This window comes from Schistocerca gregaria, chromosome X (genome assembly GCF_023897955.1).
Source record: "Schistocerca gregaria isolate iqSchGreg1 chromosome X, iqSchGreg1.2, whole genome shotgun sequence".
NCBI classification, from domain to species: Eukaryota; Metazoa; Arthropoda; class Insecta; order Orthoptera; family Acrididae; genus Schistocerca; species Schistocerca gregaria.
Window position 1 is genome coordinate 372,745,868 of NC_064931.1, and position 16,628 is coordinate 372,762,495.

At 40.4% G+C, this 16,628-nt stretch overlaps 1 protein-coding gene across 1 annotated transcript in view; it reads right to left on the reverse strand.

The window, feature by feature from the left end:
* LOC126299132 (uncharacterized) overlaps positions 1-6,818 on the reverse strand; it is an 85,571-nt gene extending 78,753 nt beyond the window's left edge. The window contains exons 1-2 of the mRNA XM_049990877.1: positions 6,798-6,818; positions 6,207-6,318 (exon numbers count right to left, since the gene is read on the reverse strand). Coding sequence (XP_049846834.1) covers positions 6,207-6,266 — 60 coding nt within the window. The 5' untranslated portion in view covers positions 6,267-6,318; positions 6,798-6,818. The remainder of the gene's footprint in view (positions 1-6,206; positions 6,319-6,797) is intronic.
* Positions 6,819-16,628: the final 9,810 nt, after the last annotated feature.

Below are 16,628 nucleotides of genomic sequence, written 5' to 3' on the forward strand. Positions count from 1 at the left end.
ACTGAACAGCCTCAAATTTTTGTTTTGTCTTGCAGTGAAAAAACTTTCGTTAGTTCTCCACATGTAGCGTCTCGTTCTTGGAGGATTAACAATCATTGTAATTTGGAAACTTTTGTTGGTTTTTATTTGCGTAAAAAAACAGTATGGGATGTTGGGTCCGCCTTAACGCGGAACACTTGTGTTCAATTTCTTCCCCAAATTAGTTTCAACGAAAATATCGCCATCATCAGTATGTACTCTTCTTTATAAAACATGCAAAATTAGCATCGTTACAAAACATCATTACATGTGTACTGTTTGATTCTATTGTGTGAATAGTTTTATAATACCTCTTTTGCTTTTGGGCTGAGTCACTTTTGTTGCGGTTTTTTTAGCACACAGCATGTCATCCGCAGCAGTATGAGGTACTTATGAGGATAATGAACTTACTTACGTCAGTGTTACGATGCAGTTGTGTTGTGGATAAAAGTTCGGGGGGGGGGGGGGGCGCATTGGGTTGTGAGCTGACCTGTGTGCACTCAGTATGTCTGCCGAGGAGGAGGGGGGGGGGGGATGGATTGGTGAATGGGGAAATGGTGGCTCATTCGAGATTCCGAGATGTGGAGGCGGCCTTGACTGCGGCTATCGAGCGTACAGGGTGCAGTAGTCTGCAAGCTGTGGCTCACGTCGGCACCAACAATACCTGTTGCATAAGTTCTGAGGTCATCCTCAGTTCTTACAGGCGACTGGCGGAGGTGTGAAGAGTGCTGGTCTCGCACGCGGGGTGCTAGCAGAGCTCCCAATTTGCAGCATCGTTCACAGAGTTCATCGGGAACATTTGGTTTGGAGCCGCGTTGAGGTTCTCAACCAAAGGCTCTGTCTTCTCTGTGACGGTATTGGCTGCAGATTTCTGGACCTGCGTTATCAGGTGGGGGTCTGTAGGACTCCCCTTGATAGGTCAGCGGTGCACTACACAAAAGAAGCAGCTACTCTGGTGTACTTGTGCAGTACACATGGTCTTTTTTTTTAGGTTAAGCGTGAGTTCGAGGTGCTCATGAAAACTCGCCAGTAGATACGCATATAAGGAAATCAGACTGCGTTAAGAGTAAAGACAGTTCGACTGTAAGAATTTTATCAGTAATTTGTAGAAGTATTCGTTACTAAGTTCTCGAATTTACTGCCCTCTGAGAAAGTTCTCAATCTCAAATTATTCTTGGGACTGAGAGTTGGCTATAACCAGAAGCAGAAAGCTCTGAGATATCTAGCGAGTCTTGGAATGTTTATCGGAAAGACATATTACACGCTGTAGGAGAGGGAGTGTTCATTGCAGTCGACAAAAATAGCATCTACTGAGATCGAAATTGAGTGTGCTACTGAATTTATCTGGTTGCGCATAACAGATCTACGTGAAGCCAAGTTAATTGGATGTTTTTATCGACCATGCCGGGCGCTATGGCCGAGCGGTTCTAGGCACTTCAGTCCGGAACCGCGCTGCTGCTACAGCCGCAGGTTCGAATCCTGCCTCGGGCATGGATGTGTGTGATGTCCTTAGGTTAGTTAGGTTTAAGTAGTTCTAAGTTCTAGGGGACTGATGACCTCAGTAGTTACGTTCCATAGTGCTTACAGCCATTTGAACCATTACCGACCACCCGACTCCGCTGTGAACGTTATAGTCATTCAAAAGAAGTCTATCGTCAGTTGTGCATAAATACCCAGATCATCCAATACTAATTGGTGGTGACTAACCTACCGAGCATAGACAGACGTGTATGGATTCATTGCAGGAAGTACACACAAACAGTCTTTTGAAGTACATCTGAACACGTTTTCCGAAAATTGTCCTGAGCATTTAGTTAGGCTGCGCACACACAATGGAAATATCCTGGACCTTGTAGCTACAAACAGGTCGGAGCTTATCGATGGTGTCAGTATAGGCCTAGAGACGGGGATTAGTGTTCACGATATCATAGCGGCTATGGTTACAAAAGTTAATAAGTCAGTCATAGGGGTAGGCGAGTATTTCTGCTAGAAAGAGCAGATAAGCAGTTGTTAGCATCTCAGTTAGACAATGAACTGCAATAATCCAGTTCCAGAATGTTGGACATAGATAAATTATGGACAAAGTTTAACCATATTGTAAATCCTACTCTGGACAAGAATGTGCCTAGTATGTGGATTAAGGACAGAAAATACCAACCGTGGTTTAATAACGAAGTTCAGAAAATATTGAACTAAAAGTTGTTGCACTGTCGGTTCAAAATAGCACCCGCGAACGATGACAGGCGAAGATTAGTGAAAATTCGTGCGTCTCTGGAAAGATCTATGCGCGAAGCGTAGAACAGCTACCATCAACATACCACGGCTATAGATATGGAAGAGAACCCGAAAAAATTATTGTCCTATGTAAAATCGCTAAGCGAGTCTAAGGCTTCCATCCAGTCACTCGTTTATCAGTGTTGTTTGGCAGCAGAAGATATCAAAATTCCACGTTGAAATCTTTCACGCAAGAGAATCGTACCAACGCACCGTCGTTTGACCATCGGACAGACTCCCATTTGGATGACACAGTAATAAGCATCCCTGGCGTAGAGAAGGAACAGAGAATTGAAAACAAGTAAGTCACTAGGTCTGGATGGAATCTGAGTTCCGTTTTACAGAGAGTCTACGTCATTGGCCCCTTACTTAGTTTGCATTTATACGTGAAGTGCTAAGCGACTGCAAAAGAGCGCAAGTGGCTCCAGTATTTAAGAAGGGCAAAAGAACGGACTCGCAAAATTTCAGACCAATATCCGTAACATCGGTTTGCTGCAGAATTCTAGAGCATGTTTTGCTCCTAGAAACCGAAAAGCTCATGTCCACAAATCAGCAAGGTTTTAGAAAGCATCGCTCATACGAAACTCGGCTGGCCCTTTTCTTACATGATATATTGCAAACTATGGATGAAGGGCAACAGGCAGATTCTATACTTCTAGATTTCCGGAAAGCATTCGACACGACCCCACTGCAGACTTGAAGGTGCGTGTGGACGTAAAAGACTCCCAGGTAAGCGACTGGCTGGAAGACTTCTCAAGTAATACAGCCCTGGATGATCTCGACGGCGAGTGTTCATCGGGTAACCTCAAGAGTGCCTCAGGAAAGAGTGAAAGAACCGTTGCTATTTTCTGTATACATAAGTGCTCTGACAGAGAGGGTGGGTAGCAATCTGCGGTTGTTCTCCGATGATACTCTGGTGCACAGGAAGGTATCGAAGATCAGTGACTGTAGGTTGATACAAGATGGCCTAGACAAAATTTGTAGTTGGTGTGATTAATGACAATTGGCTCTTAATATAGAAAAAAATGTAAGTTAATGCGGACAAGTAGGAAAAACAAACCCGTACCGTTCGAATATGGCATTAGTAGTGTCCTGCTTGACACAGTCACATCGTTTAAATATCTAGGCGTAACGGCTCCGAAGTGACATGAAATGACACAAGAATATGAGGACAGGTAGGAAAGGCGAATGGTCGACTTCGGTTTTCTGGGAGAATCTGTAAAGTAGACCGCATATAAGACGCTAGTGTGACCTATTCTCGAGTGCTGCTCGATTGTTTGGGAGCGGCGCTAGGTCGGATAGAAAGAGGATGTCCAAGAAGTTCAGAGGCGAATTGCTAGATTTGTCACCGGTAGGTTCGATGAGCATCCAAGTGCTACGGATATGCTTTGGGAGCTCAAGTGGGAATCCCTGGAGGGAAGAAATTTCACAGAACACTACTGAGAAAGCTGAGAGAAGTCATTTGAAGCCGACTGCAGAACGATCTTACTGCCGCCAACATACGTTTTGCGAAGGGACCACGAAGATTTGATAGGAAAAATTACGGGTTCCTAAAGAGGCATATAGATAGTCGTTTTACCCCTATTAGATAGGAAAAATTAGGGCTCCTACGGAGGCATATAGATAGTCGTTTTTCCCCTCTTCCTATCTGCTAGTGGAACAGGAAAGGAAATGACTAGTTGTGGTACAGGGTATCCTCCGACATGCACCGTACGGTGGCCTGCGCAGTATATACCTACATGCAGGTGTCCGCTGAAGCGAGTTCCACTGTACACGGAACTATTGTGACAACGAAAGGACGTACAAAACGAGACGAAATGTAAAGTACATGTTTTACATCCTTTTGAATCTGAACTTTTGACCTATATTTCGTCGTAATTTATAAATTACTAGTTTTCACATGAAATACGGAATTATTTTGTTCAGCAGGTTGAGTGTATGTGGTTACATCTCCATTTGTAGAGGACTATCCAGCTAAGCTCAATAATAAAAAGTGCTCTTCCATATGCAGACGGGTGACAGGATGTTAAGTTACGTTTTTCTGTGGTTTAGACCAACTTAAAGCCGACAAACTAATATTTGACTACATGACATTACCTTACAAGCTAATGTCCACCGAAAATTGCGTCCACAACACTGTCGTAACTTCCAGTAGTATAACACTGACGTGTTTAAGTTCACATTTTCTTATTTGCTAACAGCCGCTCATGCCATTCTAGATGAAATGCTGTATGCCGAAAAATGGCAACAAACATACAAATCACAGTGACTCAAAAGTGAAAGAGGTATTATAAAACTAACCACACAATACAGCATCTTGAACCAAACAGTACACATGTAATGTTTTTGTAATGCTCCGTAATGCTAATTTTGCATTTTTTAGAATAAAGATTATCCACAGAGGATAGTGATATTTTCGCTGAAACTACTTTAGAGAAGAAATTGTTTTGCATCAAGGCGGCCCACGCTCATTATTGAAGTATTAAGCTAGTCAACCATACACTGGACTGTTTCTACCACTGAAATCGGTCGGCGCTTTATCTCGTAAATAGAAACTTCTGTTTACAAAGGACCAAAAAACTATGCCCTGATCTGGCCTAGATATCGGGCATTATGAGTGTGTACTGGGGTGGTGCTCATAGCGGAAAACAAATGTGTCTGACAACAGCTGCAGGTGACAAATGGTCACATGGCGCCAAATAGTTCCTATACGAATGTGCTTTGATTCCGAATGGTTCCAAAGACAGAACGTGACGTATGACGTTAGGGTTGTACTGTTCCTATCTGCAAGAACAGATTGATTGCTGAATACCAACACAGCAACAGATTCGTCATGCTCAATGTACCGTAAACTTATCTTCTATTCTTGCACCTGTCGTCCGCGATTTTTCCTCTTAAGATAGGAGTATGTTAAGTCTACTAGATTATCACAGTGACCGAAACTACTTCATGGATCCTTTTAAATACACGAGAGGTGAACTACTTACTATATTTTTAACGACAATAGCTTCTTTACCTTCAAGATGCTTCAATGTTCATCTTCCACATGTTGACCATTTTTCGTATATACAATTTGCAACAACCATCGTGAAGAATAACTCCATTTACAAACGGATTGAAACAATGCTCGAAACAGTTCCAGTATGCGGATAATAAACACTGAATTACGTTAAATGCAATTTAAAATGTCATGGAAATAATAAATCTACTGATACCACCTCTTTTCTATGACTCATGAAGTACCAAAATGCCGGACATAAAGCACTCCTCAAAATACAGTGAGTATAATTCACATCATAACAAAAATTATGGTAACTTATGACCACTTTCGTTGGCTTCGCCAAATCATAACTAAACCATCACCTAGTATAAGCTAGACCTCAAGCTTTTACTACAGGTCACTGTCATCACAAACTGCAATTCAAAAAAATTAACAGAAGCAAAATACGCGCATATACGTCAACGTTTTGTTAAACCTCTGTTTCCTCATGTATTGCCTCACACGCCACGTAATCATTGTGCCACGGGCCAAAGCTGACGTCCTGTAGCGGCAGGTTCAGTCTATCGGTATTGTGAACTATTTTAAACTTGGTGAAAAGCGTTTGGTTGTAAATTTCTTACTTGAACAAATATTAACACTTTAATAATGACGATAAAAGTGTTCAAGAATTTATTGTCGGCAACGTCTGAACTACAGCAATAACAATTTTGGTTCAGGTCATTTCTCTGAATAGCTACTGTTCTTTCTAATGGGAACAGCATATATGTCACACGATGTTTAACATCAGTTATGACTGCGCCACGTGGATATGGCCGGAAGGAAATCAGTTTACGCTCTAAATGCTAATTTTAAAATAATTGGACTTGTTCTAATGTATTAACGGTAAATGTAACTATCAGAAAACGGTACTCACATAGCCAATGAAAGCGAACACGTGTGGGCTTTGCTGCAGCCATAACCTGTAGAAGCTCATCTGGACGACTGCACAGCGTCGACGTAGCTCAGAGGTCACGTGACACCCAAAACTGCAACAACAAACACGGAAGTATTTCTATTACGCTGGACGGCACAAGACGACATTATGCCCAAAACAAACAGACTGTAACTCATTGCTATTTCCGACGTCTCGTTTCCTCGGAACTATGCCTTACAGCCAATCAATAGGTCTCGAATGACAATCTTCGCAAACACCATAAAACTGCAGTAATGCGATACGCCATTCGAGACATACCTTTCGGCTTCAATGTTTCTCTCTTCAATGTTTATTTAACGTAAATTAACAAGAAATTATGATAAAAAAGTTTTCGATGCTACTTAGCCACAGTCATGCAGTATTAAGAATAAACCACCATCTGACTGTATATTAGTGTATTTTTCTTCTGTACTATCTAAGAGTTCGGCTTTTATGCCATTATCAAGTACAATGCCAAAAGTTCCTAGACCTTTAACACGTCATATCTGGTACAGTCTTAAAATCTTAAAGACATACGCCACTCTTGTTTACCTGCTTTGGGCTGAGTTTACCAGAGATGACGTGTAAATGACCTAAGAACTTTTAGCATAGTACTCCATAATGGAGTAATAGCCTAAATCTAGGCAGTTCAGAAGAAAATACAGAAATACAGCCATTTGGTGGCTTATTCTATTATTTTTTTAAACAAAGGATGAGGTTGTCATAATCAGTAGCGTTTATTTCCTATGTTAATCTAAAGAAAATAAAAGAAGTCATCCACTGTATCATCTAAACCTGCACCAACGTTTACGAAAATTGTGATACAAAAAATAATACATGTACTGCTATTAACTTTATATCACAGATGAGGTATGTAATGACACAGTGAAGGCACGAATTCAGGGAACGGTTCTGGGAGAGAGGGAGGTGGGTCACAGTTTGTTACTTCTCCTCCTCCCCGTCTATCAAGTGCAATCTGTCGACATCAACACTTCCAAGGTGCGACAGCTGCCAGGGATTTATATGATTAACAATAAAATTTTAGTATAATAATAATTTTGTTTACGTCAGCGCCTAACACATCGCTTTAACATAACCCCCAAAAACTGCAGTTCAGAGTTACACAGAATTTGAAGAGCACTCGCCCGAAGACATAAGAATTAAGCGTGACATACAATTGATTTAATAATTATAATAGAGACAAACTCCCAAAGTTTGACAACGTCTTAATTTTTTAATGTGCAAAAAATCAGAGTGGGCATTCACTGTTGTGAACAACATGTTTTTCAGACCAGGGCTACATAAACGTATAAATGGAGAGAATGCTGATACTTACAGACACTTCGGTCTCCTTTTGGTGAACACTATCTATCTGTTTTCTTTTTATTTACTTTGTGGAAGGTCTTTTCCCACCTGTTTTGCCTCACTCAACTTACTGTCATTTGGCAGTTATATCAGTGGACTCACGAACCGAGAGGAATTTATTATTGGTCAGGGGATGATTAGCTTGTCTGTGGGGACCTTTATCCGGCTGGAACGTTATCTGCAGCCAGTCAGACCGCAAGGTCATCCACGTGGGGTCGTAACTGGAAAGTAGCTAGTCTTCAACACAGCTTGTAATTTTCTAGAATCTTTGCCATTTTAGAGACTCGAAGTTTTGGTGCTACTTTACTTTTTGCAGGTTAGCTGAGATATGTGCCAGCTAAGGTGCAGTCGGGAGGTTGGATGGTGGGTGGTGGAGAGGGGGAGGCGGGAGGGGGGGGGGGGAGCAGCGGAAAAAGAAAGAGGTAAAAAGATTGGGTTTGTTGGTGGAACAGAGGGCTATTTAGTGCTGGAATGGGAACAGAGTAGACTGGTAGACTGATGAGGACAATGTCGGATGAACACTGAGGCCAGGAGGGTTACGGGATTGTAGGATATACTGCAGGGAGCCGCTGGACGTGGCTGCCTTGACTGCCGTTGGACGTGTCTGCCGGGCAACGCGGGCTCTAGTTCTACTAGGCCCGTGTTGCAGAATAATTGGCTTCCGGTCGGGCTGATAAGGAGCGCTGGCGCTCAGCGAGCGCGTGGCGACCGGAAGTTGCGGTTGCGATAAGCGCTACTGGGGTCCAGCTGCGCAGCAGCACGGAGCGTCATTCGCTCTGCGAACGTCGAGGAGTGCTGATGAGGACAGAGCACACTTTATTGTCTATAATAGATCACACAATCGGCATTGATCTTTATTTTACAATTGCCATTGCCGACTTTCGCCCATAAAAACAGGTACTCATCAGCATTTAACTTCTTCTTCCTTCTCGTAGTCAAAACGAATGGCATGCTTGGCACAAGAGTACCATAAGGCTGTTTAGCCAACAGTCCTGTAGTCTCAGCAATACTCTATGTCTTCCAAGCCAAAATGTTAGAATCTGAAAATGCTTCAAGGCCACCATAATCTGCTTGATTGCCCCATACAACAGCAAGTGTCAGCCAGGTACTACCTCCAAACACTGCTTGTACATCACAGGTAAAGTTCAGATGGAGTCCATGAAAAACATTTGGACCTCCAATCAATTGCTGTTTATTAAACTGCCCAGCCAAGTCAATATCAATCGCCTTCAAACTGCAATAGACAGGTACAATGCGCCGCCAGCGACGACGGTAACCACGTCGCAGAGGCATTGCTGTGGCACGTTAACACAAGTGAACGTTGCAAGCCAACGCCCAGCGAGACACCCAGAGCTATGTGTCCGCACTCCTCGACGTGCTGCGGCGCAGCTGGACCCCAGTAGCGCTTATCGCAACCACAACTTCCGGTCGCCACGCGCCGGCAGAGCGCCAGCGCGCTTTATGAGCCCGACCGGATACAAATTATTCTGCAACACGGGCCAAGTGCCACAGCAATGCCTCTGCGACGTGGCTACCGTCTTCGCTGGCGGCGCAGTGTACCTGTCTATCGCAATTAGAAGGCGATTGATATTGACTTGGCTGGGCAGTTCAATAAACAGCAATTGATTGGAGGTCCAAATGTTTTTCGTGGACTCCATCTGAGCTTTACCTGTGATGTACAAGCAGTGTTTGGAGGTAGTACCGACCTGACACTTGCTGTTGTTTGGGGCAATCAAGCAGATTATGGTGGCCTTGAAGCATTTCCAGATGCTAATATTTTGGCTTGGAAGACATGGAGTATTGCTGAGACTACAGGACTGTTGGCTAAACAGCCTTATGTTACTCTTGTTCCAAGCATGCCATTTGTTTTGACTACGAGAAGGAAGAAGATGTCAAATGCTGATGAGTACCTGTTTTTATGGTCGAAATTCGGCAATGGCAAATGTAAAATAAAGATCAATGGCGATTGTATGATTTATTATAGACAATAAAGTGCGTTCTGTCTCTTATTTTATTTTGATGATCATTCCTACCTATGTAGGTTGGGCTCAACAAAATATTTTCGCATTCGGAAGAGAAAGTTGGTGATTGAAATTTCGTAAATAGATCTCGCCGCGATGAAAAACGTCTTTGCTTTAATCTGAGCAGTATTAAAATAATGACGAGCGTTCCTTCAAGCGGAATGATAGGCACATGCCAGATACTGGTTATTCACCTGGGGCTTGCCAAACTGACAGTGTGTGATCTCGAATAAAATACTTGTTATTGAGAAAAATAAACAATTGATCTGTCACACAACACAATGGTCAACGTATTGTTAGCAGCGAAGGATAATGCGCACGACAGGAATGCACAAGCTAGCCATGTGTGCCTTGTGAGTTGGAGTTCGAAAAATATTGTCATGAATGTAGATCTGCCTTTGTCAGCAGTACATTTCAACAAATTAAATATATCTAATCATAACACTCTTTTAGGATATTCGCACTTTTGTAATGTAAGTAGGCTGTTTAGGTTTTCTTATTTATAACGCCACGTAGCGCTCTGTATAAAAATCACTGGCTGTGGTGTGTGCAGTCTGTGGCTAGTTTGCATTGTTGTCTGCCACTGTAGTGTTGGGCAGCTGGATGTTAACAGCGCGTAGCGTTGTGCAGTTGGAGGTGAGCCGCCAGCAGTGGTGGATGTGGGGAGAGAAATGGCGGAGTTTTGAAATTTGTAAGACTGGATGTCATGAAGTGCTATATATATTATGACTTTTGAACACTATTAAGGTAAATGCATTGTTTGTTCTCTATCAAAATCTTCCATTTGCTAACTATGCCTATCAGTAGTTAGTGCCTTCAGTAGTTTTAATCATTTATTTAGCTGGCAGTAGTGGCGCTCGCTGTATTGCAGTAGCTTGAGTGCTTGAGTAACGAAGATTTTTGTGAGGTAAGTTATTTGTGAAAGGTATAGGTTAATGTTAGTCAGGGCCATTCTTTTGTAGGGATTATTGAACGTCAGATTCTGTTGCGCTAAAAATATTGTGTGTCAGTTTAAACACAGTCATGTATATAATTTTTGTAAGGGGACATTTCATATGGCGACCCTGCCAGGATTCGAACCTGGAATCTTATGATTTTTTCTTGTAGTTTGTGTAATTAGTGTAGCCTTTGTTTATTGCTAGCGCGTAATTGGAGAGAAAATCTCCTTTGTAGTTGCAGTATTTCATTGTTGTGCAGTAAAACAGTTGTGGCATGCAGGTAGATTTGCACCAAGTATTTCGCAGCTGCACTAGCAATTAACGAGATATTATTTTCAGTGCTACGTTAATGTGTTCTCTTATTTTTGCTCTTCAAATTGTGCTTTTCTGTGTTATCGTATGAAATAATGTGACAATAATGGCGTGTGAAAAACGTAGCACTAGGCTCCAAAGTAAACTGAGAAATAATAGTGACAACGAGCATAGCCTACCAGCGCCACTGTGTAATGAATTGACAGATATTCAAAGTAGTAATTTGGTAATTGTGTATAGGGAAATGGAGTGGGCGACAAATAATGGTGTAGACAATCAAACAAGTAGTGAACAGGGAAGCATTATCGATCGATTATTATTTTTTTTTAATTCTCATTTTGTTAACGTTTGTTCGTTGTATCTGCTCGGGGCGGACGTCGTAAGACATCCGATTAAATTCGTTGATGATCGCTTAACTCAGTTTTTTTTATTACGGAGGGTACGTAACCCTCTGTCCGAGCACGCTGAGTATCGATCGGTCGGCAACAGCTCGCCTCAGGAATTCGAAATGACAGAACACAATATTGCAAATACTGTAGACTCAGGGTTTGGGTCCTCACCGTTTTCTCAAATGAGCCAAGACACATTTTCTGCTTGTCAAAATGCGAATGTTGCCGGTGAAAACGCACTGCCAAAAAGCATAGAGAAACAGATTCCAGACACTCATACATTAGTATTGCAATTAATGCAACAAATGGAACAAAATCAGAGACAAACACAGCAAAAGCTTCAAAAGTTAGACACAATGGAACAAAATCAGAGACAAACACAGCAAAAGCTTCAAAAGTTAGACACAATGCTTGAACAAACACGTGAAGATTTAACTACTGAGTTACATAACATTGAATCGAAACGTCAAAAAGTCTGTAATGACATAAAAACACAAATTTGTGAGCATTTTCAACCTATTTTTTCGCGGCATGAAAATGCATTACAGAATCACGAAGCAGCCATAAAAGAACTGCAAACTATTGTTCATGAAAATTATGAGACCTTGCAAGCTAAAATTGACTCAGTTGCATCTACCGATTCGGTTGCGCAACTTGCAAAAACCCAGTAAAACTTAAAGGACACAGTGGATACTCTGAAAATTGGTTCAGAAAGACACATGGAGGAAATTAGTTCACTATCAGAGAAAGTAGTTGAACTTTCGGATCAGCTAAATAATTTATCTATGAAGGTAGATGATAATCTGAATGACGCAAGATCGGTAGTCTTTAATGACACAGAAGAGTACGAACAAATTAGGAAATTCAAAACAAAATCAGAATCAAATTACTACGCAACACCAAAGAGAAATCCGGGAAGTACGAGATCAGTTGGCACAAGTAATACAAGAATTACATATTTCAGAGGACACTTGCGCTCCAACACGGGAAGAGGGACTTAGAAATACGGAAAAGCCACAAAATAATAACACAGGGCGCTTCGGAAATTATGAAATAAATTTGCAAGGTACACCGAATTTTGAGATGGAACCGCCGCAACGAGGTAACAATGACCGACATGCGACTCGCCGACATGATGATTTTGACTATAAGCTGTTCATTATTACACGTAGAGTCAAAACATTTAAGAATTCCGGCAACGACATTCATTCACAAGCGTGGCTTCATCAATTCTCTCATTGTTTTCCTCCCAACTGGTCATTAGAGCACAGATTATAATTTATGTATGGCTACTTAGAGAATGAACCAGCTGTAAGAATGCGATCGGTCATTCACGATTGCCACAGTGAAGGAGAATTTTACCATGTCTTCCTCTCAGCATATTGGACTCAAGCCACACAAGACCGAGTAAAACATAGTATCATAATGATGAAACATTTCGAACAATCTGAATTTTCCAGCCTGGTGAAATATTTTGAAGACATGTCGCACAAGAATCAGTACTTGTCAAACCCTTACAGCCCCTCAGAACTCATCCGCATTTGCTTAACCAAATTGCCTGAATATTTACGACATATTATTTTGGCAGGACGTTGCAAAGGTGACATTAAAGCTTTTCAGGGACTGTTTCAAGAACTGGAAATTGACACTGACAATCGCGGAATGCGAAAACAGGAGCACAACAATTACAGGTCACATCCATCACAATTCCGCGATGACAGAAATAATAAATGGACACGACAAGGCTATTCTTACAACGCAAATCGTGAACAAAACAGACACCACCCATATGACAACCACTGGCAGAGTAATAGTTACAGAGGAAGATCGCATTTCCGTAGTAATGAATATGACAGAGACAATCAGAGAAACAGACAATATGGGAACCAAAATGATTATTATCCAGGGAGACAGAATAACTACAGACGCAACGGTCCACCACGCAGTTACGATTCCGGGAGAAATTCTCCACCACATGACCGACAAACAGGAAACTATGTAAACTACCACAAAACGACAGACCTGAATTCCATCAGAACTGGCGAACTTCAAACAGGGCAGGGTCTTCTCGTCAAGGTGAATTTGTAGAAGTTAGGTCTCCTAATCCCAATAACGACGCGCGCCAACAAAGAGACAGACAATGACTCGCACTGCAGGCTGCCACGTGCGCCGGCTGGCTCAGCGAAAAATAACATAGACGCTAATCTTGAGAAAAATTTTAGCATTCCTTACCGACATATAAAACATGATAATTGCTTTGAAGTTTAAACTCTGTCCACTAGGAAGAGTAAAGGATTGCACCACATTTCACATGTAAAACCGTTTATTGAGAGATAATCTGTTTTTTAAACTTAGACTTTGCTATAAAATTTTTCACTTTACATTACTAGTATGCTTTGTCACACTTAGAAACTGTTAACATGCAACTATGTTTTAAAATAAACTATCCAGTCTAGGACCTAGGGAACTTATTTAGACAAGTAATTACAAATGCATTGTTATAGTGAACAGAGGACACAGTGTTAAAGTGTGTGTACATTCTTGCTTGTTGATTGCACGATTATGTAACGACTATAAGGCTCACATACTTAGAACATATACTGCTAGAGAGATTTTAATGCAACATTTTGATTTACTTGAACAGTCTTCATGTGAAGTACTTTCTGTGAGATTAAAGATGACTTAGTAGTTGGTTTCTTTGAGAGCTTCACGATTATATCACAACGCTACTAATGTGTGACACAGTTTACATTGTTGCTTTTGCGGTGTATCTGTTTTATATCTGCACAGTTTTTCTGAATTCTTCTGGAAAGTAAAACATGTTTTAATAGTAACTTTTGTGATATAGCTACAATGAGACAGCCTATTCCCTAGCACAACAATACGTTATATTATAATACTTTCTTGATCACGGTATGGTACGTAATAACTACGATATCTATACGCAAAGAATTTCACTTTCGTTTATGATGAGGTAAGTACATTGACTCCAGCAGAACTTTGCTTACAGAGGACGATAACTACGACACTTCCACAGAATTATCTTATAACAAGAAGCACATTTAGCGCTACAGGACATGCATTTGAGTGATTAATTTTGTACCTAAAACATTTACTTTTAAACATTTTTGAATTACATGAAAGTTTTCCGTGATACATTTCATTCCATTGCTGTAATCTGTAACACCTGAGGGTATAATTACATTAATCCTCAGGGTGGTACACGCTTACTTTGTGTACCATGTGTTTGGCAAGCACAAAGAGCCTTAGCTAATATGATATTCGCTTATACAACTTTACACATCGGTACCATATTTCTCTAACACATAAATTACACAGCTATCTGATTATTTAACTGAGAGAGACAAACATTTATTTTATATCAGTGACAGATGTTTACGTAATTACACAGATGGATAACTTCACACTTACGATATTGTATTTTGTATGTACTTTGTGAACTGTTCACATTTTTTCGGAACCATTGTGATAGTATGAGAGCTTTGAATGTCGTTTTTGGTAAGGGAGCATGATTTTTAAAGTACGTTTAAGGTAGATGACTTTATTGAAGGTCTTGAAATTATTGAAAGAAGCTGCGACGATTTTGAGATGTGATTGATCTGTTATGATGTTATTATTACGACGACGATGTGTATTATGCTGTTGAGGTTTGTTTATGATCAATAAGCTGATGCTATATGAGGAATTTGATTATGCTATGTTTTCATTATGATGAAATATTGAAGAAGTCTCGACGAATATGTATATGTGTAATAAGGTAAGGAACAATGAGTAGTGACTAGGAACTCTGATTTGTGAAAAACGGATGTTGGAAACCAAGAATCGTAATTTAAGAGTTATGAAATGTGTGTAAATGCGTAAATGTATCACAATGCCGACGAAAATTTTTTGGGCACTGTTATATTAATAAGATTTTGTTTCTACACATTTGTAACGCAAATTCTCGACCTGTGAAATTTTTTATTTGAGACTGTCACTGTAGCGGAAATTGCTGTCGTAAATATTTCGGTAAGAAAGGTAAGTGACCTTGACGTAATGTGTTTTGGGCGCCCAGCTGAGAGATAGTCGTCTGACAAAAGAAAGCCATTAGGTGGAGAAAAAAAAGAGGCCATTATCCTCGCTATTGACATTTCTTTGTCGAAAGTATGACAAATACGACACGCTCAAACTTGAAAACATATGATTACACTGTGGAGCTCTTAATTTATGATATTTACTGAAATGCCTAATGAAATGATGAGAAACATTTTACATCTATTGTCTTTCTAGTTGAGAGATTCTTTGGCCTTTGGTGACGCCATTTTCCTAGTGAATGACGTTTCATGCCTTGCGCTATATAGGCTATATATATTTCCTCATTTCGTTTAATATCTAGTTTCTAGCTGCACTGCAGCATTGGTTATTATAAAATTTAATATCTTCTGTCTACAGACCCAGTAAAGAATAATTTTATGATCTACTTCCATAAAAAAACGAGCGAGTGCAAAAAGACATTTCCACTTCACAGGAATTGCATACATAATTTTTGTCAGTGACTTGGTAACTTGTCAGCTAGAGTAAGTTACAGTGATGCATCACTCTCATGTTAAGATGTGACATAGGTATTAAACATGGCCATTTTTACTGTAATATTTTTTCTGCTTGAGCTTTGTCATGTTTAGATATAAGTTATTACATTTACTGCTGCTTGCTTTGCCAATTTGCATTTTTTTGTCATTGCTGTTTGTGTTAATTGTTTTGTGCTGCTGCATGGCCTCATACCTTAGTTTAGCATCTAAGCTCAGTAGATTTATGTTAGCTTAAGATGGGGTAGGCTATATAAGAGAACGAGTTGTGATGAATTGGAAAAAATGCATTGAGAAGCTATAAGAAAATGGTTTGGCCAAAAAAGTATTTTGAAAGAGGATATGAACAAAAAAGTAGGGTTTAGGGACAACAGATTTAGGTAGGATTTTCTTGGAAACAAATGATGAGGTAAGATAATGGAAAATAAATAATGAGGTAAGCATGCTTGCATTGGATTTTCTTTGGTGGAAACAAATGTTGAAATAAGACGAAAGGTCTATGGAATGAAGTTTTGGGTTGGACTGCAGTACCAAATGTTACACTGAAAACAAACCTTGCCCTTTCCTCTTGTGTTATTCTGCTATGTGTTTGTGTACTCTTGTATATTTGTGTTTTTGCTGTCTTTGTGTGTCTAGCTGATATGAGTTATATTGTGGAATTTTTCTAATAATATGTTATTTTCTTTGTAAAGATGCTTAGACATTATTTATTCTGTTTTGTTTTAATGCTCACGTGTGAAGTTGATGTATCAAAAATTATTCTGATCTTTCA